Below are 27500 nucleotides of genomic sequence, written 5' to 3' on the forward strand. Positions count from 1 at the left end.
CCAGCTAACCACTGCATTGGTGCCCATGTAGCATTCTGCTATGCTTGTGATTAATTCCCTGCTTTTGCCTATACCATGCTTGCACTTACTTAATGCTTGTCTTGTGCTTAGATGTTGCTTTATTTTGTAGGGTCAATAAACCTTTATACTAGAGAAGTATTACATGGTGTCAGAAGTGGGATCTCATGGATGTACTACAGCCATCAATCAACTAGGAAGCCAGCTCCCTAGCAGAAGAATGGGACTATTTCCAAGAGCACCCCCAACTGATGTTTGCAGGCAAAACAGAGAAAGCTCTCTGTGCCTACCTACTTATCTGGGCTGGAGCAAAAGGACAAGAAATATTCAACACCTTCACTGTTGCAGACGAGGAACAGAACAAAATCAAACGGTACCTTGAGAAATTTAAGGCGTATGCATCACCACAGAAGAACAAAGTTTTTGCACAGTATCTGTTCCAAAAACGAGACCAAACCAAGGCAGAAAGCGTAGAGAAATATATTACAGAGCTTAAGACATTAGTGAAACCATGTTCTTACTCGGACCCAAACGAAATGGTCTGCAATTGCATAGTTTGCGGAATACTAAACCAAAACATATGTGAGAAGCTCCTGGCTGAAGGTGATGAACTTATGCTTGAAAAAGCAACCATTATGTGCAGAACCCATGAAGTGACCTAGGCACAGCTTAAACATTCCATGGAACTAAGTGTAATCCCATAAAGCAAGAGATTGATGCCATATCACGCTACCCAAACCAGAACAGCAGCAGAAACAAACAGGAAGGAAGCAGCTCAAAGAGCAAACCATGCTATTTCTGTGGCAAAACATACTCTCCCTGCCATGTCTGCCCAGCAAAGGGCAAGTCATGGTTTCATCTGCAAAAAGCTCAACCATTTTGCACAAGTTTGTCAAAGTAAGACAGTAAATGTAGTGGAAGAAGATACTGTCAAAGCGGACTCCAGTGATGAAACCGTACTCCTGTACTCTATCAAACAAAGCAAAAACCAAGACAAAGCAGTGGTACCTTTGATCATCAACAATCAATCCCTGTCCAGTTCAAAATCAACACAGAAGCCCAGGTCAATATCATTCCAAAGAAGTACTTTGACCTCATCACCCCAAAGCCCACTGTGAAACCCCCAAGGCAGCACCTCACCAGCTACTATGGAGCAAGGATCCCTGTAACAGGAGTCTGCGAATTATCATGCAGCTACAAAGATAACCTAAGCAGCAGGCAGCAATTTTTTGTAGTAGAAACTTCAGCTGCCCCCATCATAGGGTACCGCCCAAGCCTTGATTGGGACCTGATTAAGCTGGTACTGAATGTAAACTCAACATCTTCAAGAGTACCATTCCCGAAGGAAAAACACAAAGAAGTGTTTAAAGGGATCAGGAAACTCAAAGGAGAATGCAACATATACCTGAAAGACAATACCACCCCAACTGTCTACCCAGCAAGACAAGTACCCCCAGCCATGCAGGATAAACTCAAGCAAGAACTCAGCCGCCTAGAAGACCTAGGGATTATCGAAAAGGTCGTTACCCCAACAGAGTGGGTCAATTTGATGGTTTTGGTTGAGAAGAAGGACGGGTTCATAAGACTGTGCATAGGCCCTGTGGACCTAAACAAGTCAATAAAACAGCCCCACTATCCCATTCCCACTCTAGACGACGTCACCTCCAAGCTATACGGAGCGAAAATATTCACAAAACTTGATGCCCGTTCTGGTTACTGGTCAATTCTGCTCTCCAAAGATTTATCTTACCTCATGACATTCAGCACAATATATGAAAGATATTGTTTCAAGCAAATGCCCTTTGGAATCATCTCAGCACAAGATGAGTTTCAGAGGAGGATGGAAGATGCCTTTGAAGGCCTAGAGGGTTTCTTCATCATCATTGATGACATGATCATGTACAGCATGATGCAAGAAGAGCACAATGAATGCCTAGCAGCAATACTTGAACATGCCCAAGCTAAGAGTATCTGTTTCAATGAAGATAAGTGCAAGTTTTCGGCTTCCAGTGTCAGCTACTTTGGACACATAATCAGCTCCACAGGGATGCAGCCAGATCCCGAAAAGATTCGCGCCATTAACCACTTGTCAAACCCATCATGCCGAGAAGAAGTGCTAACCCTCCTTGGGATGATCAACTATCTCGCCAAATACAAGCCTATCCACAAAAAACAAACCACTCCATGACCTGACCAAAGCAGACCTATTCATCTGGTCAGAGGAACACATCCAAACACTCAAGAACCTGAAATGCTCTATAGAGTTGAACACCCCATTCTTCAACCATCAGAGCAAGAACGTCGAATTCATTGTCGATGCCTCCAGCCACTGGCTCGACACCCACCTTGTTTTGGAAGGGCAGGTCACAGCATATGCATTGAGATTGCTCAGCAAGACAGAGCAGAAGTATTTGCAACTCGAAAAAGAGTTATACGCCATCGTGTATGGCTGTAAACACTTCCACCATTATCTCTACTGTTGCCATGTTGACATCACGACTGACCACCACCCCATCAAAACCGTTGTAGCAAATTCTATTCACAAAGCCCCACCATGAGTGCAACAATTAATGCTTCAGCTCCAGCCTTACGACCTGAGTCTTAGGTTCCCACCAGGATCCAAAATCCCAGTCGCTGACGCTCTACCATGCCTCCATCTTAGCAATACAGATCCAAAACTGGAAGAAGATCTGGATATCTATGTACACCACATAGTACGGAACCTTCCAACCAGCAACCAGAAGCTTGAGCAGATATGGACGGAAACAATGCAGGATTAAACCTTGAGCACCCTAGTCAAAACAATTCAAGAGGGCTGGCCAAGTACTAGAAAAGAGTGTCCATACAACATCCTAACCTACTGGAACGTCCAACACAAGCCATCTTTCACAAAAGGCATTCTTCTCAAGGGAGAAAGATTGATCATTCCCAAGAACCTGCAGTCAGCCACATTGTAGCAGCTACATGCAGCCCACCTTGGAACCAAGAAAACCAAACAGTGAGCAAGGATGTTAGTGTACTGGCCAGGCCTCAGCGCAGACATTGAACAGTACATAGCAAAATGCCAAACATGTGCCAAGCACATGCTGAACAACTTGAAGGAGCCAATGATCAACCACAGCATAGAAACGCTCCCTTGGCAAAATATCGCTACAGACCTGTTTGAATGGAATGGCTCCAGTTTCCTAGCAACTGTCGACTATCACAGCCGTTTCTTTGAAGTCGACAGACTTACGACGACATCATCCAACGCGGTCATAATGTGACTTAAGGCCCACTTTGCCCAGCATGGCATACCATTGCAGCTAATGTCTGACAATGGCCCTCGGTTCACTTCTAGGGAATTCATCAATTTTGCCAAAGCCTGGGGCAATTCACTGAGCACATCTAGCCCCGGGTATCCCAAATCCAATGGACTCGCCGAGAAAGCTGTGCAGATTACAAAAAACATCATGGCCAAGGCACCAGAAAACGTAGAAGACCCCTTTCTGGGTCTACTAGAATACCAGAATACACCAGTGAATGGGTGTGCATCTCCTGCTCAACTCCTTATGTCTTGCCAACTAAGATCCATCCTACCATGCACCACACATCACCTAAAGAAGAAGGTCGTCCTGACCGAACAGTTCACTCAGCAAAGAACTGAAATGCTGAAACGCCAGAAAATTTACCATGACAAATCAGCCAAGGCTTTAAATCAGCTCAACCCCTGCAATGCGATCCACATTCATAAAATGCCCAAAGGACCATGGAAACAGGCTGTTGTGGTTTCTCATGCAAAACAGCCGCGATCGTACCGGGTGCAGACAAACGAAGGTACGATTCTGCAGCGGAACCGCAAGCACCTATCAGCCCACCCACATAAAAGTCTGAAAGGAACAAGTTTGGTTCGCGAAGGACTTGACGATGCCATAGTGCCAGACGCGACTGCCAAGTCACCACCCTCGCCGTTGCAGGCAGACCAGTTCATGTCCCCATTGCCGATCCAAGATCGGAATCAAATCCCTCGCCCCAGCCAGAGCGCTACCGCGGTGCCACCCCTAGAATCAAGCGCGACACCAACGACAGCATGCACAAGATACGACTAACTTGTAAGAAAACCCCTGAAACTGAACCTGTAAAGAGTGATTTTAAAAGTAGACCTATAAATAGAGATAGTATGAGAGGAAGAAGAAGTGTACTAGTTAGTGAATATGTAAGAAGCAAGCCTAGCGCCTTCTTACACATACCTTTCTGAAGGTACTTATTACAATGTGTAAGCCTGCTCACAGTGGATGAGTGGGAGCGAGTGTGGAGTGTTGGTGTAAGAGGAAATACAGGCAGCTTAAATTACACAAGAAGGAAGATGTAGCTTTCCGCTATGCTTGTGCTTAATTCCCTGCTTGTGCCTATACTATGCTTGCGCTTACTTAATGCTTGTGCTGTGCTTAGATGTTGCTTTATTTTGTAGGTAGCCTGGGTCAATAAACCTTTACACTAGAGAAGTATTACAGCCCATAAGCTGAATTCCAGGGGGGGGGGGGGGCAAACCTCGTCTAATTTACACTTTTAATGCTATATAATTGAAATCTCAGAACAAAAATATAAAAATAAGGCAGCATCATTCAGCAAGGGGGGTCGGGCGCCCCCCTGCCCCCCTTATGGGTGCCCATGAACCACTGACATCCATAACCACTTTATTAGTGTTGAAAGTTGGTTGGTTAATCTCAAACAGTGCACCTCATTTGACCAGGCAGCAGTTCAGAGATTGGCCAAGTCAGAGATTTGGACATTGAAAAATGATCTTGAGGTGCAGCTTGAAAATAAAGTTAGACACATGATTACTGACAACAGGGATCAGCAACACCATAAGCTTAATATTGTTGTCTTTGGTGTCCCCCCTCAGACAAGTGATGAACTGTACATCAAGAGATATCTTGTGAGTGATTATGGGCTGCCAAATGTGTGCATCTAAAATGTCCATTCTCTGGGCAATCAGGAAACCCAGAGACAAGCTGCAACCACCAGCACCAGAAACAGGCCTGCTCCTATAATGTTCTTGATCCCTGATTTTAAGACCAAGAAACAAATCCTTCAAAAGTCTTAGAAAGAAAAGGGTCAGATACACTTCAGTTCCAGAATGATGTCTCAAAGACCAATTGCAAGAAAAGAGAAAAATTATACAAGGAGTTGCAGGCTAGACAAGCACAAGGCAAAACCAATTTGGTTATCCATAGCAACACTATAGTTCCAAAAACGTGCTGACTCATGCAATCCTGCCGGCTACAATGGAACTCTAGAAGATATACCAAGTGAAGTAACTTATGCTAATAGTCAATTAAATGGTAGTGATTTTCAAAGTGCAGTTTATACAAGTGATAATAAAAGTAATGCAAACCCAGAGACTTCTATGTTTTCTTATGGACTTAGTACAGATAGCAAGAAAATTGCTGGACTTAGTGTGGTGTTTAGCAATGTTGATTGCCTAACCTCGAAGTTTCAGGAGGTTTGATGTGTCTACTCCACCAATGAGGCTGATATTTATGTGTTCTGTGAAATTAAACCAAAGCAAACCTCCCTACCCCTGACAGAATCCCAGATTTAGATTTCTGGATACAGACTTATGACAAACTTATCAATGGATGGCAGCAGGGGAATAGCCATATATTTATGAGAAACAATTCAGGTTGGCACTATTGATATTAAGTCAGAATACGAGCCATGTGTAGAACAAATTTTGATATCTATTAACCTACCTGGGGGTCTTATTATACTTGGTTGCTTTTACAGAAGTCCCACCTTGACAAGTCTGGAGGACTCACTCTCAGGTATATGCTGGTCTATCAATGGTGCTTCCCAAAAGTATAAGAATCTAGTCATAATTGGCAACTTTAACCTACCTGTGATTAAGTGGACTGAGGGGTACAGCCATACAAGTAACGTGGTTATGCAGTCTTTTCTTGACTGCTTAGAAGCACACTTGCTGTTCCAGGCAGTGACATTCCTGACCAGATATGAAGAGGCACAGAATCTTCACTCCTTGATCTAGTTTTGGTAAATGATCCTGAGTCACTCATCAATATAGAATTGCAACCCCCATTTGGAAATAGTGACCACATAGCCATAAAATGCCTATTTCGATTGTACCCAAAGACATCAGATCTAACAAGACTTGTGTATGGTAACTATAACCAAATCAGGCATGAACTCAGTCAGTGCAATTGGCCATTTGTCAAAACAATGGAGGCACAAGACACATGGGAGAAAATGAAAAATATGTTGTTAGACACTATCAGTAGAAATACAACTACCACGTGGAGACAAAACCAAGAACTCTTCCTTTTATGACCAGAGAAATGAAAACTGGAAGGAAAAAGAAGAAGAATCTGTCAAAGCTTATAAATCAGGACCCCCACAGAACTGATTAGCTGGTAAAGTTCAAAGCTGCAAGGAATAAAATTCGAGCCCTCTCCAGAGAACTGACAAAAATACATGGAGGCCGTCACAGCAGCCTCAAAAACCAACCCCAAGAAGTTCTGGAGATATGCCTCAGCACATAAACCTGGTAGACACATGGTTACAGAGCTGGTTTATAATGGAACCCAGTCAAACGACCCTCAAGAAATAGCTAATGCCTTAAACCACCAGTTTACATCAGTCTTCACACCCCCAAACAATGCCCTTCAGCTAACCCCACCTTGCTACAAAATCATCACTCAAATGTCATTAATAACAGTGGATCAGGCTGAGCTCGAATATCAGCTTAAAAAGTTTAATCCAAATAAGCCTGTTGGGCTGAATGGCATACATCCACAACTCTTAAAGGAAGCTCATTCCCAACTGGCAATGCCCCTCTCAAGACTCTTCCAGAGATCTATTGACACCAAAGTCATACCAATGGACTGGAAAGTAGCCCATATCTCGCCAATACATAAAGGGGGAAACAAGAGCAAAGATTGCAATTGTCAGCCAATCAGTATTACGTCTGCTGTTGGGAAAATCCTAGAAGCTATTGTCAACACTGCTGTTCTTAGACATTTGATCACAAATAACCTTCTATCGAAACAACAACATGGTTTTCGACCAGGCAGATCAGTCAAAACCAATCTGATTGACTTGTATAATCACATAACCAAGCTCCTTGACCTAGGTCTCCCAGTAGATATGGTCTTGCTAGATTTCAATAAAGTCTGCCATCAAAGGCTTCATTTGAAACCGAAGTCAATTGGAATTGAAGAGGGTGTGGTGGACTGGATCATGTCTTTCCTAAAGGGAAGAAAGCAGCAGGTCAGAGTTTTTGCTGAAGGTGGCAGAGCTTACTACTCAGAAATAGCTGAGGTCTTAAGCAGGGTTCCTCAAGGAACAGTTTTAGGACCTACACTCTTCAATGTATTCATTAACGACGTTCAAAGAACTGCTACAGGCAAACTTAGCCTGTACGCCGACAACTCGAAGCTCATTGGTCCTGTAGGAACTCAGCAAGGTGTGACCTCAATACAGTCAGATCTTTACAGATTTGGCAAATGGGCCAAGATATGGACGTTCAAGTTTAATTTAGATAAGTGCATGGTTCTCCATTTTGGAAGAAACAACCCACAATGGCAATACTCTATGTCAGCAAATGCTGGTGTAAGACAACCACTTTCTGAGATTACCTCTGAAAGAGATCTGGGGGTCATTGTAGACAAAGACCTTAATTTCAACTGCCACACCTGAGCTGCGGTAGCAAAGGCAAACCAAACTCTTGGTCTCATCAAATGCACAATTACAAGTAGATCCCCTGCAATATTCACAAAACTCTACAAGAGCCTGGTGAGACCAAGATTAGAATTTGGAATGTGTTTCACCACGCCAATTAATAAAACAGACCAGATGGCCCTCGAGTCTGCCCAACGACGGTCGTCTAAGTGCGTAAAGGGGCTCAAAGACAAAGAGTATGCATGCTGATTGCAGTGCCTCAAGCTACCAACTCTAACATTCCGTCAGCAAAGAGGTGATATGATAATGACTTACAAACTGCTTACAAACCATTTCTTCTCCAACTGCATCATAAGCCTTTGGAGCAATCTGAGCAAAACAGCAGTGAGTTCACCATCCGTTGACAGTTTCAAGGTGAATTTTGATAAGGAATGGGAGACCAAATAATGGCTCACGCAATGGGATGAAGCTGATGTCCCGTAGCCCTATCATCATCACTAACTGGCGTACACTGGACTCGTCCATATCGCTAGCAACTGCGATTTAAGGTGAAAACATCATTTGATGCTGTTTTATGCTCTTTCATAATTCATATAATATACCTTAGGGGCGCCTTTAAGGGCTCAAGATGCAATTTGCAACAAAAGCGATTATCGTATTATGAAAGAGCATGAAAAAGGCATCAAATGACATTTTCACTTTCATCCTAGCTAAATTATAGTGCCACCTTCAAATTTACTGTAAAATAGATCTTCTGCTTGAATAAAGTCAGTGGAGTCATTTAGGGGGGGCGGGCTGGGGCTATAGCCCCACCCTGATTATAGGAGGGGCCCCAAATTAGCCGTCACATTTTCTGCCAATTTGATTTGAACTGTGGAAAAATTATGCAAAAAAGTGTTCTTGATTAAAACAATCCATTTCTAATGGATTTAATCTGTACTTCATCGCAATATACTACGGGCTTCATTCTCAAACACATTTATTTATTATTCCTATATCATTTATTGAGGCACATTTTTACTGCCTTGTTGTTATATCCATGGTGACAAACTTTCATTACAGTAAAGCAATAAGTGCCAGACTGTATAGAATGTTACAAGTTCCTTGTGCTTTTCCTTCTTTACCTCCAGTCAATACCTCAAATTTGAAATTTGGTTTCATTCAAAATGGTTATTTCATGAATTTTGTTTCTCAATTTGTCATTGAATTTAGCTTCTTGAATTTTGAAAAAAATCAGTGGGAATTTCTGTCCAATAATTTTTTTTTTATTTCAGGAAAGATAAGAAAGACAGGAAAATCATATTCATATAAAAGGACAGTTCAAAGAATCAATAAAAATCTTGAAGGATGGTACTTAATCTCACACACCAAAGATCATAATAAAACAAAAATATGAAAAGGGGCAAGATTTGTTAATAAGAGAGTTAAAAAGAAATTGTACCAATTATCAAAGACCAAATATTTTGATTTCACAAACAAAAGGTTTTTCAATGGGGGGGGGGGGGGCTTAGCTTGAATCAATTTATAAAAAAAAGGTGAGGAAAACATGAAAAAAACATAACAAATAAGAGCTATACAAGAACAACCCGAGCACTGAAAGAAAAAACTCAGACCTATCAGTTAATGTCAATTCATGAAAATTTACGATGGGGGAAGTGGAATTTACTGTTCAACAACTTCCAGGAGGAGCTGAAAATTTGTTGTTTTTCAATTTTTCGGTGAAAATACCAAGCCAGTGTCATTAGCATCCACTTTTCATGTGGGCAAGTCTGTATTATAGCAATTGCACTGCATACAATTTACATTAACCGCCATGCTCATAGACTCAACCTTGTGTTGGGTGATTCTATTCAGAACATGAGATAAATGGCATTTTTCTTCTCCACTCTTCAAGAGCTGTACTTTTTTTATTGCAAATAGCAATACATGCTACAAACTGTTTGTTAATGCTCAAAATGCCACTGGCAAAACTGTTTGTCAGCTGGAGAAATCATTTACTACAGATGGGCATACTGAAATAGGTCAGTGAACAAATTACTGAATAAATACAACTGTATTTTGGCTGTTTTATCAATTACCAGAACGTCTAGTGATGGGGAATTGGCAGCTTAGGCCCAAAGACTTGCAACCAGACTTCAGAGATTTTAATTTATATTTGCACTCTATCTAACAGAAAAAAATTTTGTACCACAGACTCTGTCTGAGCAGGTGCAGGAGGTTGACCTAGTTTTCTCTAGAGCTACTGGTCTTATTGCAGGTATGCAAGATAAAATTATAGACATGTGAACTGACAATGGTTTTGATAATAAAACAAAAGAATTTTCTTGTGAGTGCAGTCTCACTGAAGACCTTTTGCAAAATCCTCAAAACTCTGATTTTTCATGTAAAAGACAAATGCGTCAACGGTAAGTAACTTCCTGCATTTGTGATTTTGTAATCATGTCGACTTTGGGGAAAAGCAATCTTGCTGAAGTGAAAGAATCAACTAAAAATGCTTTCAGAAGTGATCATTTTCTTGTGACAGACAGATTGTGCTCCAAGTGTGAAAGTTGCTTCATGAATGCTCTTCCACCATTAGAGTTGATCTTACCATCTTTTGATGTGATTTTTGTAGTTCCGACCAGTGATGTCCAACTTTTTGCCCTGAGAGCTTTTGACTCTATTTTGACATATTAAAGTGCTAGTACATTTTTTCACATTCTCATACTTATTCCTTTCAAAAAGCCCAACAGTACTAAAAGAACTGTATTAGTAGATGTCATTCCTACTGAAGGGCTGTTGTTTTTCCCCAACACATTCATTAGAATAAACCAATTTCTGTAGAGTGATCTGTATCCTTAAAATTAAAATATATCTAATTTTTATAGTAATTTAATGTAATTCCCTTGAATTTCTTATTTAGAGAGATATTGTTGGTCCTTAAATGCTGGTTCTGAGGGGAAGAAGATTAAAAGACTATAGCCATCATCAAATGTGGCTTGGTTGAATTGAGCTTTAACAAGAAAATTCCCAGAGTTCATTGAAAAGTTTCATGGATTGGCTTTTGTTTAGATTTAAAATGATAAGCAAACCCCCTCCCCATCCTGCAGAAAAACTAAAAATTAATGCCAGTGTTCAGTATAATTTTAGGGGATTGCTAATTTATATAGAGGCTCAACAGGTCAATTGTCAAAGTTTTAACAGGTCCAACACTTATGGAGGAGGGATTGGACCATTTCGTTAGAGGAGGGGAGGGGGTCAAAGATGTAAGCAAAAAAGTAAATAATTTCTGAGCCCACAATGGCTAATCATGAAAGAATGAAAAAAAAGAAGAGAGAAACAGGGATAAGAACAGCCAGTAAAAAAAAACAAAAAAAAAACGCAGAATACAATGCAAATATTTCAGTCAAGACCTCCGCTTGACCGTCCTCAGTGCAGAATGATAAAAAAATTCCAATAAAAATCCAAAGGATAGTATGAAAAAAAAAACCTTTAAAGAAATACAAAAACTAAAATAGGAAGACCCTCTCAAAGCAACAGTGAAAGGGTAACTGAATAAATATACTGATTGATATAAATAAAATCAAAATTAATAAGTTCATTATAATGAGCTTTAACCAGCTCAGCCAAAGAATATGAAGGTACATTTATTTTAAATATGGCTTTCCAAGCAGCCAAAAAACCATTAATAATGCTTAAAAAAAAGCTGTATTGTATGAACAAAAAGATTGGTTAAAAAGGTGAAAGTTGAATTATAAAAATTAGGTTCATATTATATCTAAGCTTCCTTACAAAGGGAGTCTGAGCTACACAAAGTTTAATTGAAGATTAAGACAAAGATTATTGAAGGTTTCAATAAACTTCTTGCCTTAACTTCTAGTTTCTTTTGAAGAGCAAGTTCACACTTTCTGACATTATAAGAAGTATACATAGAAATAGCATCGAAACTGGCCAAAATTGTATCTTTTTTTATACCAAGGTTTTTCATTTTTTAAGAAGGTGAATTGAATTTTTAATGTAAGAAGTTTGCATTGGCGTAAGAGGACAAAAAATTGTGGATAACCATTTTCCCAGTCTGGCAGCTGGAGAACTATAAGAAGCCACAAATGGGTGCAGAAGAACTCAGTCTTTGTGGATTTTTGCAAGACCAGAGAATTTAGGAGAAAAAACTTGTCCACATTTGCATTAGATCTTCCTTATATTTCCAATACAATAAGCAATATTTCACCCAAATTATGCGTTTACCAATGAGTATGAGCCTTTCACCTTTTTTGGCTACTTATTACATAGAATTTATTGAAACCTCTGCTTTGAAAAGTTTTCTTCTACAACACTGTTTCTGGAGCTCGTTTGTTGATGACGTTATTTCTATGGGGGATCATGGAGAGATGTCACTTAGCTCCTTTTTTTACTCATCTTAACACTTCGGATTCTAACCTTCAGTTCATTTTAGAACTAAAAGATATTCATAAACTGCCTTTTCTAGATGTCTTAATCTTCTAAAATCTCTCAGCCTTCAGTTTTCGATTTATAGAAAACCTACACGTGATGATAAGTATTTGCATCTTCTCTTCCAGGTATTCTTTTTGTGTAAAAAGCAGAGTAGTTATATCTTTGGTTGATCATGTAATACAAATATGCTCAGAAGCTCATATAGTCCCAGAACTGAATTATCTGAAGGACACTTTATTTTGCAATGGATATCCCATAAATTATTGGAATCCATCATAGAGAAAAGACAAAAAAAGGCAGAAAAGGATGCATCAACTCCAAAACCCCCAACAGATATCATTCTTTGGTGTATGATAAGAAACTTTTCACTATTTTGCCCTATATTCCTAAATTGAGTGACAAACTGAGAAGAATCCTAAAAACAAAAGCGACCTTAACGTCACTTTAAAATTATAATAAAATACAGAGCTTTTTCAACAGCAGCAAAGATAAAGCCAGCCCCATTTTGGGAGTGATGTTTATAGGGTTCCCTGTTCTTTGCGGTTGTTTCTATGTTGGAAGAACCCAGCAGCAATTGTGGGAGAGGTTGTCGCAACACAAGTCCTCAATCAACAAAGGTATGGGGCTTTGCCAAAGGCCTGAGACTTTTGATTCCGCCTTGGCTGTGAGAAGGGTATGGGACCACATTGAACAATCCATTGAAAGCTTGAAGTCATCAAAAGACCAGGTATCTCTTGATCTGGAACAAGGTATATCTTACACAGAACAAATCTTGCCTAATGGTCTACAGGGTTGCCCAGAAGTCATTTTCAAATTTGGCACACTAGTTTGGACCCTGTGGAAGGTGTTGGGAGGGTTTTTCCAAGTGGGGGAGTGGAGCTGAAAACTCATATTTCCTGGAAACCTCTTCATATGCCCAAAAGACAAATTGAGTTGAGGGCTCTCCCTCCCTTTGTGCAACCTGCTTAAGCTATACAATAAGTGTTTAACTTTGCAGTTTGGGACTTTTGTTTTTGAACTTGCAATTGTTGTTATTTATAATGAATATAATTTTGTCTTACAGTTTATGCTGAGGCAAGATGTATTGAAACTTTATAGAGATGTGTACCGAATGACTAGAGGTATTGCAGATCAAAGTCAAAGGAATGAAATAAGAAGTTGGGCAGCTTCTGAGATAAGAACACATAGAAACCACCAAGATGAGGTATTAAATGAGTGGCACTGCTGAGTGATAGCTCCCCCCTTATTGGAAAAATATTTTAAATACTATTATACTTAAGCATACAATCAGATTTATATGCTTATACACACAAAAGTGGAAAGGTTGGGGGGGGGATCATGAATGCTACCAGGAAATTTTTAGGGGAGGGGCTACAAGGGGCTTTTTTTGTACCATGATTTAAATTGTAAAACTTCTCATTTTTCTATTTTATACTTTTTCAATGTCTCCTTGTGTCAAAGGCGGAAGGAGGGCATTGAACCCATACCCCCTCAACCCTTGCTGATATCCATGGGGAAAATATTGCCATTAAAAGAATTTCTGAATAAATCCCATTGGACATTCAATATTCATTTGATTTCTCACTCTAAAATTAATTTATGATGTATCAGTCCCCCTGAGAAAGGGTAACATTTTTCAGAGATGATTATCATGCTTGATCTACTCTTATATAAACATTAATTTTTGATGTTAGAAATGACAGTTAAAGAAGGGAATGGTAGCCCCTTTTAAAATTAAGAGCACCTTGGGTCAAACAGTTTGGAACAATAAACTGTAAGTAAAGAGCGACCCTTGTTAATAGAACCCTAAACCCTAAAAAGTGAAATTTTTGATAACAATACAAGCAACAACAAATCCATCATTTTTGCCAATTCTAAATGTGCAACATTTATCAATTTTAATCTTGCTCACAAGAAAGTTATTAGTAAATGATGATTTGTTTAATATCAGAAAAAGAGGAACAATTATACAATGAGTTTCAACATGCATGAGAAAGCTAAAGAACCTATAGAATCTAAAGCTAAACCATCTACAAAACAAGAAATTTCCTATTTTCTTGAGAAGCATGGTCACGCTTACATGTTTTTCCTTTTTTTCACGGACAATTTTATTGACCCAATTGTTCTACTTTTTCAATAGTTATTGAAATAGTATTTATCAAAATTGAAATTTAAGGATTAGGTGCTGAGTGATAAAAGAGATCACGCCAGAGGAAAGACAGTTAGAGACCATTTGTTCAATAAAGATAACAGAAATAGAGTATTACGAAGTTTCCAACCATGTATTACCGTGTTGGAAAATAGATTCTTATTTAAGGAGGGGGGGGGGGTTTGACTGAAGGCCTTGAAAAAACATTGTATCACTTCAAATGAATTTAATAAATATTCAAATGATTATAGATTTAACCTCTGAGCATCCTTCATTTGGGAGAGTGCATATAATGATAAATACAAGATGAAGTATGCAGTATGGATGGTGAGGTGGCAAAAGTTGATTGGAGAGACGATAATTTATTCTCCAAGATTATAAGAGAAGAAGATATGCTAATTAAAGTTTTATTGAAGCAGTGTTCTGCAAAAGGGAAACTTCGTGATGAAGAGTGGGGTTTGATGGGGGTGTTAGCCCTCCTTACATTTAAGGTAACCCTGGTTATGGTATTGCAAACCAGCAGAAGTTAATTTATTAAAGTTAAATGAAAGAAAGAGCAACAAAACTGAATAGAAATTATTCCATATATGACGGGAGCTTTCCCCTTCTCCACTCCTTGCACTTTCATGGTCGCCCCTAAGGGCAACCATGTAAAGAATGAATAACCTAGTAAAGAATGAATCCTAGTCCATAGTAACCGAAATTTCAAAACACATTGTGAAAAAAAAAGCTCAGGTGAGGAAGAATTGTCATTTGAAGCTGATTCAAGAAAGGAAAATATTATTTAAAGTAATGTTAATGGTAGAAGTATATTTCAAAAACAAATTTATGGAATTTAAGCAAGAAGGAAAATCAGTTTTTCACATGGATGCAGTGATATGTCCCCTGCTTTTGTTTCTCTACTTTTTTTGCCGCCGCTAGTGGGGCACTGAAACATGATAGATAGACCTTTGAGGGCTCATTTGAAAGTAAATTGCTATATATAGTGCTTTTTGTAAGTGATAAAAGATAATATTAAAAAAAAGATACAATTTTTGACTAAAACTTTATCACATACAGGACGATGTATCACATGTATATTTTAAAGATAATATAATACATGTATGTTTTGAAAAATTCCTTCTCTGGGGTATGATGTCATATTTAAGTGACTGCTGTCTGTTCTTTACTATTCCAACTAAGAAAAGTCGAAGACTTTTTTCTGTGTGTGGTATATTTATAACAGATACGATCATGGTTGCCCTGTAGGGGAAACCTAGTAAATCATGGTTGTCCCCTTAGGGGCCATCTATGGAAGAACAATCCCTAGTCTACAGTAACCGAAAGATGATTTAGAGACAATATATTAGAGTTTCAAAGCGAATACGGGACACATTGAAAATCTGTGCTTATCTCAAAAAAGGACTTAGTCAAAATTTTTGAGTATCAAGTTAAAAATTAACAAGAATTCCTCATTAGGTTTATGCAATGTTCTTTTTTATTTAAGTCTAAGTACTTCATAAGAGGCAGGATTGACAGTAACGGATTGTGACTTTTACATTAAAGTAGGATTTTTCGCCCCCAATGCTTTAAGAAGGATTGCTCAATAAAGGGCAATTGAAATGGCATAAATAGTATTTTTCATAATGCCACAAGAATGGAAGAGTATATTGATGCAAACGTTTCTATTCAGTACTTTTTCTATTTAATGGGAGTAGCAATTACACATGTTTTATACCTATAAATGTTTTCAGTAAAGTATTATAAAACCTATTTGTAAAAAAGAGGATTTTATAAAATTGCTTGATCGAATTTAGCTTATCAAAAACCAAATACAGTTAAGTTGAAAGCTATTGACAAAAAGTTACTAGCATAAGAAAATCAACATAATAAACAAAAAGGGAAACAAAGCGATATTTATAAAATTATGTCGTCAAATTTAGCTAATCAAAACACTGTACAACAGGTTTCAAATCCCTATTCATAAATATACAAAATTACGGATTTTTCCCTCGGATGGTCATGCTTGCGTGTTTTTTCTTATTTTATCATGAAGGATGGTTTTATCGAATTTTGGTCATAAACTACTTCTTTGAGGGCTCAGGCAGGGCTCATTTCAACGGAAATTGAAGGTTATATCGCCATGGCGTTAAGGTAACAATGATCTAACGCCATTTTAGGCCCTAAACTTAAAATTTCGACCTGAATAGAGTCACTTGCTATCAAGTGAATCTTTTGAAATAGCCAATAATTTTAGAACTATGAAAGGGTTTTTTGGGGTCGCCTTCCTGTGTCATAAACCAAAATACCAGTCGCGCATTGAATATGTTATGGCGCGTGCAATTCATCAAAAACGACCGGTTACTACAAAATCTTTTGCACGGTCGTAATAATGTATAACTGGCATTTCTGGGTAATTTATGCGAAAGAAATACCCGTGAATAACTGCAAAGACAGTTCAATTTCGAATAGTTTCAAACTATAAATTTTAAGATATGTGGTCTTGTTGTACATTTAATATTTTTAATTAATTCATATCAAAAAATGTTCTCCTTAGCATGAATCTTAGGATACTAAAAAAAAAAAAAAAAAAAAAAAAAATCCGATAAAGCAGCCGCTTTTTTAGGATAAAAGCAGGTCCTTTCCATTTTCCGGTATAAAAAAAAAAAACAGAAACACAGAAGGGGATTTCCGTAATTGCTTCACTGTTTCTGTCGAAAAACAGAAATGACAAACATTCCAAAGAAGATGACGATCTACTAAACTTTGAATAGTTCATACCATAATAACAGTTTTCTATATCAGCCCACAGGGAAGAAAGGACCTTTATTGAGTTTCACACGCCCCTTACACAAGAAAAAGAATAAAGGTGCACCAAAAATATCAGACCAGACTCTTGTCTGTCGCTTTGTTTCTCTGGAACCAGTTTATTGTTATTTATTTATTATTCATTGATATCTAATCTGTCATTTTATGTTTCCTGTGGAAGTTTTGGTATCTTAGTTTTCTGCTCTTCTAAGGTTTTAATGTTTCTAAGGTCTGCTCTTCTAAGGTTTTAATGTTTCTAAGGTCTGCTCTTCTAAGGTTTTAATGTTTCTAAGGTCTGCTCTTCTAAGGTTTTAATCAGCGAAAGACGTCAACTTTGCTATTATTCTTTATCTGAGATTCAGTTCTGTCCATCTACCGAAATACATTTCTGAAGTTCGGTATGAATAGTTTTTAAAAATTGAAAATACGTTGAATATTAGTTGAAAATTGCTGAATAAAAGACAAAGTCACTATTGGTAAGTAAACCTAGATCCTTTAAAAAAACATAATTCTAATAAATATCAACTTCTGGCTCAGTGAATGGATAAACATGTGACTAGTGAATCCAATCATATAAGTGTCTTGTCCTTTTGGTGTAAATTGCAACTGCAGGTTTGTCGTAAAATCGCTTGTTTCTGTTAAAATGTATACTTTAACTACAACTACTATTACTATTAATAGCTCACTGCAGCACCAAGCCGCCTGAGGTCTACACAGCTACGCACGCTTTACCTCCATATAGTAAATTATACGTTAACATCTTACAAATCCCGAACTTCATCGGTAATTAATGCAGTTTTCCGAATATAATTCTTTCAGGTGACAATACGGGGATTAATTATCCATGGACAGAGAATGCTAAAAGACTTGGAAAAGTCACTGAAAGTTGCAACCTAAGTGGTTTCTAAATCTAGAAGATGAGCAGTGCTACACGCGGTAATTAATATCCTTTCCTTATAAGATTCTAATGCTGTCTCACATGCAATAATAGCTCTGCCATAAAGCCCTTTCCCGTACGTTCGTGTCTGATTATAGTTAGCCTTGTCTTTTCTGTTCTTTTTCGTGCTTTTCAACTTCCTATTCATGGAATTTATAGCTCAAGAAACAACAATTTAATTTTTACAAATTAAGCCCAGTTTCAGTGTAAGGAATTTGTATTATGTTATTATTAAATTGATAATTCCTTTTAGTGCCTGTTCGTTTTGTTTTTTTCATCCATAGTAGAATTTGTTATTTTTAGGTTTCATTTAAATAGTATTTTCTGTCGCTTTAAGTTTTACTTATTACATTATTACGATCCTTTTTGGTTTCAATTATGGCACTTTTTGAACATTTTTTGAAAGTTTTTTTTTAATTAAATACTAACACCTAATTCATTACTACTATTTACGATACATGAGCAAATAGAATTCTGCCAAAAGACAGGCCTCCTGGATATAACAAGGTGAATAAAGGATATATGGTGAAATCAAAACTCCAGTAAACAATCTGAGAAACGCCACGGAAAGGGGCATAAAGCTGATATCTGATTATTCAGACAAAATAAAAAAAAGTGCAGAACAAAAGTAAACGTTGCTACATTCAGTAGAGTGGATGCCGCGTAAAGTCTTATAGCTGATATGACATTATTCACACAAATTAGAAAAGAAGTGCAGAGCAAACGCACACGTTGCTGCACTCAGCAGAGTAAAATAGAAAACGGCTATCAACATTTAAGAAAGACGCCTTTAAGGAGTTCTAAGTACTGTAGTTAGCTATGGTAAAACAGTATATGATTAATATGGTAATAAGTAGAAAATATTCAAGAAACTATGTGACTACAAAGAATAAATTACTATCTCAATTGATATTTGACCATACTAACATTTTTAATCATATAATATAATCCTCATTTTCATATCTGGATGTTCCAAGCAGGCGCGCACGAAAGATTTTTTTTTCCTTGATCTTTGTCTGCTGATTCTGTAGAAGTAACTGTGTTAAACTTAGAGTTACAAATTAAAAAAAAAAAAAAAAAAACAATAGCGTTTGAAAAATACATTTGAAATGAAAACTCCCAAGAAAATAATTCCCTGTGAAAATTTCGGCGAGATTTACTTAGGCAGCGCGATTGCGCTGCCTAAGTAAAGAACGATGTTGGCACAATGTATTGCCCTTTTTAATAGCCGAAAGTGATTGGAAGGCAACTAACACCTCTTCCACGCCCACCATTTCCCCAAACACATCCAATCAAAATTTTGAGATAGCCATTTTGTTCAGCGTAGTGGATTTTCACATAGGAAATATGTTTTTGAGGGGGATACTCCCCCACAATTCTCAGGGCAAGGGTTATAAGCTATGCCCTGGAGGTATATAAGAGCGATGTTGGCGCAATGTATTATTTATTATTTTTTCCTTTAGACCAGGGCACTTCGTATCGAAGAAGCTGTCGTAGAAACTTCGAAAACGATTCATTCAACTGGAAATTGAAGCGACTTGTGCCCTTTTTAACAGTCAAAAATGATCGGAAGGCAACTAATACCCCTTCCACGCCCACCATTCCCCCAAACATATCCAATCAAAACTTTGAAATAGGCATTTTGTTCCACGCAATTTAAAGTTCAGGAAATTATACCTTTGAGCAGGACACTGCCCCAACAGTCTTCAGGGCAAGGGTTATAAGTTATGTCCAGGGGGCATATAAGGTTTTTATTGAAATCTTTGTCGTAGAAACTTGAAAAAGGGCTCATTCGATTGGAAATTCAAAGGGCTAGTGCCCTTTTAAATAGTCGAAAGTAATTTGAGGGCAACTAACCCCCCTCTCACGCCCACCTTATCCAGAAACACATACAATCAAAATTTTTAGATAGCCATTTTATTCAACGTAGTTGAAAGTTTTGGAAATTAGGTCTTGAAGGACGACACCCCTTTCCCTCCCCAGCTTTCAGGGCAAGGGTTGTAAGTTATGGTTTTTATAGAAAGCGATGTTGTAGGAACTTCAAAAAGGGCTCATTCAATTGGAAATTGAATGGGCATAGTGCCCTTTTTATAGTCGAAAGTGATTGAAGGGCAAATACCCCCTCTCACGCCCACCATTTTCCCAAACACATTCACTCAAAATTTTGAGATAGCCATTTTGTTCAACATAGTTGAAAGATCTGGAAATTAGGTCTTTTAGGATGATAACCCCCTCAGAGCCCTCAGTGCAAGGGTTGTAAGTTATGGCCTGGGGGCATATAAGGTTTATATAGAAAGTTGTTGTAGAAATTTCAAAAAGGGCTCATTCGATTGGAAATTGAAATGGCCCTTTTTAATAGTCGAAAGTGAGTGGAGAGTAATTAACCCCCTTCTCAAGCCCACCATTTCCCTAAAAACATTCAATCAAAGTTTAGAGATAGCCATTTTTTTGAACGTGGTTGAAAGTTCTGAAAATTATGTATTCAAGGATGACAAACCCCCAGAGCCCCCAGGGCAAAGGTTGTAAGTTATGCCCTGGGGGCATATAAGGTTTTAATAGATAGAGTTGTCGTAAAAACTTCAAAAGAGGCTCATTCAATCGGAAATTGAGAGGTCCAGTGCCCTTTTTAATAGTCGAAAGTGATTGGAGGGTAACTAGCCCCCTTTCACGCCCACCATTCCTCCGAACACATCCAATCAAAATTTTCAGATAGCCATTTTGTTCAACGTACTAGAAATTTCTGGAAATTAGGTCTTTGAGGATGACAACCCCCCTCCCCCCAGTTCTCAGGGCAAGGGTTGTAAGTTATGCCCTGGGGGTAGATAAGGTTTTTATTGAAAGTGTTGTCGTAGAAACTTCAAAAGAGCTCATTTGATTAGAAATTGATAAGGCTAGGCCTTTTTTAATAGTTGAAAGTGATTGGAGAGCGGCTAACGCCCCTCTCACGCCCACCATTTCCCCAAACACATCCAATCAAATTTTGAGATAGCCATTTTGTTTAACGTAGTTGAAAGTTGTGGAAATTAGGTCTTAGAGGATGAAAACCCCCTCACAGCCCTTAGGGCAAGGGTTGTAATTTATGCCCTGGGGGCATATGAGGTGTTTATAGAAAGCGTTGTCGTAGAAACTCAAAAAGGGCTCATTCGATTGGAAATCGAAAGACCTAGTGCCCTTTTTAACAGTTGAAATTTATTAGAAGGCTAGGCATTTTTATAGTAAAGATTGATGTGGGTACAATGTATTATTTTTTGTTGTTGTTGTTGTTGTTTAAACCAGGGCACTTCCTATCGAAGGAGTTGTCGTAGAAACTTTGAAAAGGGCTCATTCGATTGAAAACAGAAAGGGCTGATACCCTTGTGAATAGTCGAAAGTGATTGGAGGGCAACTAATGCCCCTCCCATCACCACTCTTCTGTTTGTCCATCATATTCAAAAACTAAATGTTGCCTTGATATTAAATCAAAATGCACTGTGTTAATGCTAATTTCTAATAAGGCATCTCAGCAGTATCCCAAGAACGACTGAGGGTATTATTTTCAAACTTTCGGGGCTACTTCTGCTCTTACAATTTAACCAAATCAAAATAGCGTGAGTGTATCCGGAGGTATGTAGAGGAGAGGAGGTATGAAACTAAATTAAACACCACTCTTTGTGTCCAGATTTTTAAAAGGGTTTGTGTTGTTAAAAATTGCCCAAATTATTTCTCTAGCACACAAATAGCAGGCCAAACTATAAAGTCTTAAAAAAAAAAAAAGATTTAAAGTATTATTTTCTTTTTCCCTGAAAAGACTATGTCAATATAAACGAACAGAATTTAATTAAAAAAACTTTTTCCACAAAATAAGTTTTTCAAAGAAAAGTATTGAACTCCATTAAATAAAAAGTGAGCAAAAATAAAATCAAATAATCTACCAAGCGTGAAACTACCACAAATGAGCATCGATAAATAAATGAAACCCAAAAACGAACAGAAATCAGAGGCAACGCTGTAGCGTTGCCTATAGTAAAGGCCATACGGCTCCAATGTTTTATTATTTATTATTATTTTTTTTTCCCAGAGGTACTTCATATGGAAGGGGTTGTCGTAGAAACTTCAAAGAGGAATCATTCGATTGGAAATCCAGAGTTCTAGTTCCCTTTTTAGTAGTCGAAAATGATTGGAGGGCAACTAGTCCCCCCCCCGCCCAGAATTCCCCCAAACACATCCAATCAAAACTTTGAGATAGCCATTTTGTTCAGCGTAGTTGATTTCCAAATAGAAAATACGTTTTTGAGGAGGACACTCCCCAACAACCCTCAGGGTAAGGGTTTTAAGTTATGCTCTGGGGGCATATAAGGTTTTTATAGAAGGTGTTGTCATAGAAACTTCAAAACAGGCTCAATCGATTGGAAATTAAAGGGCTAGTGCCCTTTTTAATAATCGAAAGTGATTGGAGTGTAACTAGCCCCCTACCCCCCACGCCCATCAATTCCCCTAACACATCCAATAAAAATTTCGAGATAGCCATTTTGTTCAGGGTAAAGGCTCATTTGATTGGAAATTCAAAAAGCTAGTGCCCTTTTTAATAGTCGAAAGTGATTGGAGGGCAACTAGCCCCCCCCCACGCCCCTTATACCCCCAAACCCCACTAATCAAAATTTTGAGATAGCCATTTTGTTCAGCTTCATTGATTTTTAGATTGAAAAAATGTTTTTGAGAAGGACACTACCCCACAACCCTCAGGGCAAGGGTTTTAAGTTATGCCCTGGGGGCATATAAGGTTTAAAAAGAAGGCGCTGTCGCAGAAACTTCAAAACAGGCTCATTCGATTGGAAATCGAGAGTTCTAGTTCCCTTTTCAATAGTCGAAAATGTTTGAAGGGCAACTAGCCCCCCCACGCCCATCATTCCCCCAAACACATCCAATCAAAATTTTGAGATAGCCATTTTGTTCAGCGTAGTTGATTTCCTGATAGAATATTATTTTTGAGGAGGACACTCCCCCACAACCCTCAGGGCAAGGGTTTTAAGTTATGCCCTGGGGGCATATAAGGTTTTTATAGAAGGCGTTGTCGTAGAAACTTCCAAACAGGCTCATTAGATTGGAAATTAAGAGCTAGTGCCCTTTTTAATAGTCAAAAGTGATTGGAGTGTAACTAGATCACCTCCCTCTCCTTCACGCCAATCCGTCACCCAAACACATCCAAACAAAATTTTGAGATAGCTTATGTGTTCAGTAGTGTGGAATTCTATATGAAATACACGTTTTTTAGGAGAACAATCCCCCACAACCCTCATCGAAAAAGGTTTAAGTTTCGGCCTGGGGCATGTGAGGCTTTTATAGAAGGCGTTGTCGTAGAAACTTCAAAACAGGCTCAATCGATTGGAAATTAAAGGGCTAGTGCCCTTTTTAATAATCGAAAGTGATTGGAGTGTAACTAGCCCCCGCCCCCCCACGCCCATCATTTCCCCAAACACATCCAATAAAAATTTCGAGATAGCCATTTTGTTCAGGGTAGTTGATTTCCAGATAGAAAATATATTTTTGAGGAGGACACTCCCCTACAACCCTCAGGGCAAGGGTTTTAAGTCATACCCTGGAGGCATATAAGGTTTTTTTTGTTGTAGAAAATTCAAAACAGGCTCATTCGATTGGAAATTAAAGGGCTAGAGCCCTTTTTAACAGTCGAAAATGATTGGTGGGCAACTCCCCCCCCCCCCACGCCCATCATTCCCTGAGATACATGCAGTAAAAATTTTCAGATAGTCCTTTTGTTCAGCGTTGTTGATTTCAAGATACAAAATATGTTTTGAGGAGGAAACTCCCCCACAACCCTCAGGGCAAGGGTTTTAAGTTATGCCCTGGGGGCATATATGGTTTTTTATAGAAGGCGTTGTCGTAGAAACTTCAAAAGAGGCTCATTCGATTGGAAATTAAACAGCTAGTGCATTTTTTAATAGTCGAAAGTGATTGGAGTGTACCTAGCCCCCCCCCCCACACCCATCATTTCCCCAAACACATCGAATCAAACTTTTGAGGTATCCATTTTGTTCAGCTTAGTTGATTTCTAAATAAAAAATATGTTCTGGAGGAAGACGCGGCCCCGCAAACCTCAGAGCAAGAGTTTTATGTTATGCAATGGGGGCAAATAAGGTTTTTATAGAAGGTGTTGTCATAGAAGCTTCAAAAAAGGCTCATTCGATTGGAAATTAAAGGAATAGTGCCCTTTTTAATAGTAGAAAATGATTGGAGGGCAACTAGCCCCCCCACGCCCATGATTCCCCCAAAAACATTCCAATCAAAATTTTTAGATAGCCATTCTGTTCAGCGTAGTTGATTTCCAGATAGAAAATATATTTTTGAGGAGGACACTCCCCCAAAACCCTCAGGGCAAGGGTTTTAAGTTATGCCCTGGGGGCATGTAAGGTTTTTATAGAAGGGGTTGTCGTATAAACTTCAAAACTGGCTCATTTGATTGTAAATTGAAGGGTTACTGCTCTTTTTAATCTTTTAAAGGTATTGAAGGGCACCTAGGCCCCCCTCCCCCCCATCTCCATCATTCCCCTAAACACATCCAATTAAAATTTTAAGATAGCCATTTTGCTCAGCGTAGTTGATTTCCAGATAGAAAATATATTTTGAGGAGGACAATCCCCCACAACCCTCAGGGTAAGGGTTTTAAGTTATGCCCTGGGGGCATATAAGGTTTTTATAGAAGACGGTGTCGTAGAAACTTCAAAACAAGCTCATTCGATTGGAAATTAAAGAGCTAGTGCCTTTTTTAATCGTCGAAAGTGATTGGAGTGTTACTAGCCCCCCCCCCCACACCGATCATTTCCCCAAACACATCCAATCAAAATTTTGTTCAGCGTAGTTGATTCCCAGATAGAAAATATGTTTTTGAGGAGGACACTCACCCACAACCCTCACGGCAAGGGTTTTAGGTTTTGCCCAGGGGGCACATCAGGTTTTTATAGAAGGTATAGTTTTAGAAACTTTAAAACAGGCTCATTTGATTGGAATTTAAAGGGCTAGTGCCCTTTTTAATAATCAAAAGTGATTGGAGTGCACCTAGCCCCCTCCCCCCCACGCCCATAGTTTCCCCAAATACATCCACTCAAAATTTTGAGACATCCATTTAATTAAAAGTAGTTTTAAGTTCTGGAAATTAGGTCTTTGAGGATGACAAATCCCCCACAGCCCTCAGGGTAAGGGTTGTAATTTAAGGATTCTCCGAATCCTTCCCATTATTTCTTATGGAAGGGATGCTCGTATAATCTTTAGAGAGGGCTCATTTGACTGAAAATTGAAAGTTCTTGTTCACTTTTTAAGAGTCGAAAGAGATGGAGGGTAACTAGCCCCCCCTCCTCCAAGCCATAAATGCATCAGATAAAAATTTTGAGATAGACATTTTGTTAAAATAGTTCAAAGTTCTGATAACAAAAAACTCCAGTGTCGACACAGCCCACCAGGGCCCGGGGTAGGCGTTTTAAGTTATGCCCTGGGGCATAAATTATTAAGGGAGGGGTTTATAACTTATGGGAAGGGGTTTTGTATGGGAAGAACACATAGGAAATCTACGACGCATTATAATTATCCAACTTTAAGGTTAAAATACATACTCTGTGATAGATGCAAAATTGCTTTGGCACACAAAATCCTTTTATGGTCTATTCCAAACAGTCGTGATCCCTTTGTGTCAGCAAGTAAAATGGTCTAAACCCCCTTATTGGAGCTATTTTTTCAATCCATTCATTGTTGTCAATCGCTGTCCACAAGTTATGCAAGCTGTCTATTGTTTATATACAAGGTTTTTATCAAAGAGGTAATCGTATAGACTTTGAAAAAAGCCTCATTCGATTTAAATTGAAAGTTCTAGATCTGTTTTTTTTTAAAGTCAAGAATAATCGGACAGTAAGTACCCCCCCCCCTCCATGCCATAAAAACTTAAAACTTTTTGCAATCAAAAACGAACAAAAATTAATTAAAAAAAAACTTTCAAAAAAATAAGTTTTTCAAAGAAAAGTAAAGTCCATTTTAAAATTAAGCTCAGTTGATACGAATACCTGTTAAAATTCAAACTCAATACGACCAGAAATTACTATTGAAGAATAAATGAAACCCAAAACGAACAGAAATTAAATAAACAATCATAGCAAAAAACATGCAACAAGTAATAATATAAATGAATAAATAGCTCTTAAAGCGAGTAATGCTTAGATTGAATATGAAAATCAAGCTTAAAACGAAAACAAATGTTTTGCTATTAAAGTATAAATGAAACTTAAAACGAACAGAAATTAAATATACAATCAATGTGAACAAACATACAATATATATTAATGTAAATGAATAAATAAATCTTAAAACGAGTGAAACTTAAATTGAATATGCAAATCAAGTTTGAATCGAATAAAAATAACTGCAAACAAGAGTTTGGGTATCGCCTCACTGCAGAAGCCTAAAACCTACTGCGTCATTGGCGCTTTACTGAAAACGAATTATATTACAAATGTTTTCTTTTGTACTTAATATTGAAAATAAATATTAAAATTACAGTAAAATTTTGAACTTATGAACTTTTAGCAATTAATATCATTATGCATTAAATATTTCTGTTTAATTAGTTAGTTCTTTTCAAAATTGACCAAGGCAAATATAGTTTCACACCGAAATTTGGATATTTCCCCCTTCTTTAACTCCAAAAACCTAAAACCTTTTGCTTCACTGGCGCTTTACTGAAAACGAATTGCTCGTATATTACAAATTTATTCTTTTTCAGTTCTTACAGCATTGAAAATGAAAGTAAAAATTATAGTGAAAAAAAATCTTGAACTGATGGATCTTTCAACAATTAATATCATATATCTAATATTCAATTTGATTTTGTTTATACTTTCCAAGACTGTTCAAGACTCATATAGTTTTACCACTTTTCTTTTACTCTGCCATTTTTTCCAACTAATCGTTTTAGTTTGTTATGAAAACATTCCATGGCTTCTAGGCATTTGTATTTCAGCGGAGAACTGCACCTCAAACTTTTTGAAACATGCATTTTCTTGCATGAAACTCCAAAATATAATACAATATGAAGTTTCAAAATGGTTTATCAACAACAAACAATTGTTATTGGTATTTTTGGATCCGCAATCCCTATTGATGGAGTGAAGGTTAGTATCATTCTCTTTGCAGCCACTGTTTGTTGAGGACTGGCTCATACTTTCAACACCTTGTGTACAGACTATCATATAATCTACCAAGTTTAAAATTACCCTAAATCAGTATCAATAAATAAATGAAACCCAAAATGAATAAAAATTAAAATAAATGCTAGAGTCAAGCTCAAAACGAGCATAGATTGATGTGAATAGGGTTCAAAACCCATGAGCTTTTTAAAATCAAGAAAATAATTTTTACTTCACTGAAAAAAAATTCAAATGAGTTTACTGAAAAAAAAGTGCATTGTCAATTTAATATACATATGCTGATATTTATTCCCTAAAATCTTAATTAATTTTTTAT

General features: G+C 37.9%; 1 protein-coding gene across 2 annotated transcripts in view; it reads left to right on the forward strand.

The window, feature by feature from the left end:
- The window catches only part of LOC148940200 (LYR motif-containing protein 2), a 73748-nt gene that overhangs the window by 3813 nt on the left and 42435 nt on the right, over positions 1-27500 (forward strand). For both annotated transcript variants that reach the window (XR_016143482.1, XM_089106347.1), the window contains exons 2-3: positions 13190-13330; positions 17882-17998. Coding sequence is in view for 1 of the 2 variants with exons in the window: in XM_089106347.1 (XP_088962473.1) it covers positions 13190-13330; positions 17882-17959 (219 nt within the window). In the remaining variant the exon portion in view is untranslated. The remainder of the gene's footprint in view (positions 1-13189; positions 13331-17881; positions 17999-27500) is intronic.

Source organism: Artemia sp. Qi Xiang Cuo, chromosome 20 (assembly GCF_049724085.1).
Source record: "Artemia sp. Qi Xiang Cuo chromosome 20, ASM4972408v1, whole genome shotgun sequence".
NCBI lineage: Eukaryota > Metazoa > Arthropoda > Branchiopoda > Anostraca > Artemiidae > Artemia > Artemia sp. Qi Xiang Cuo.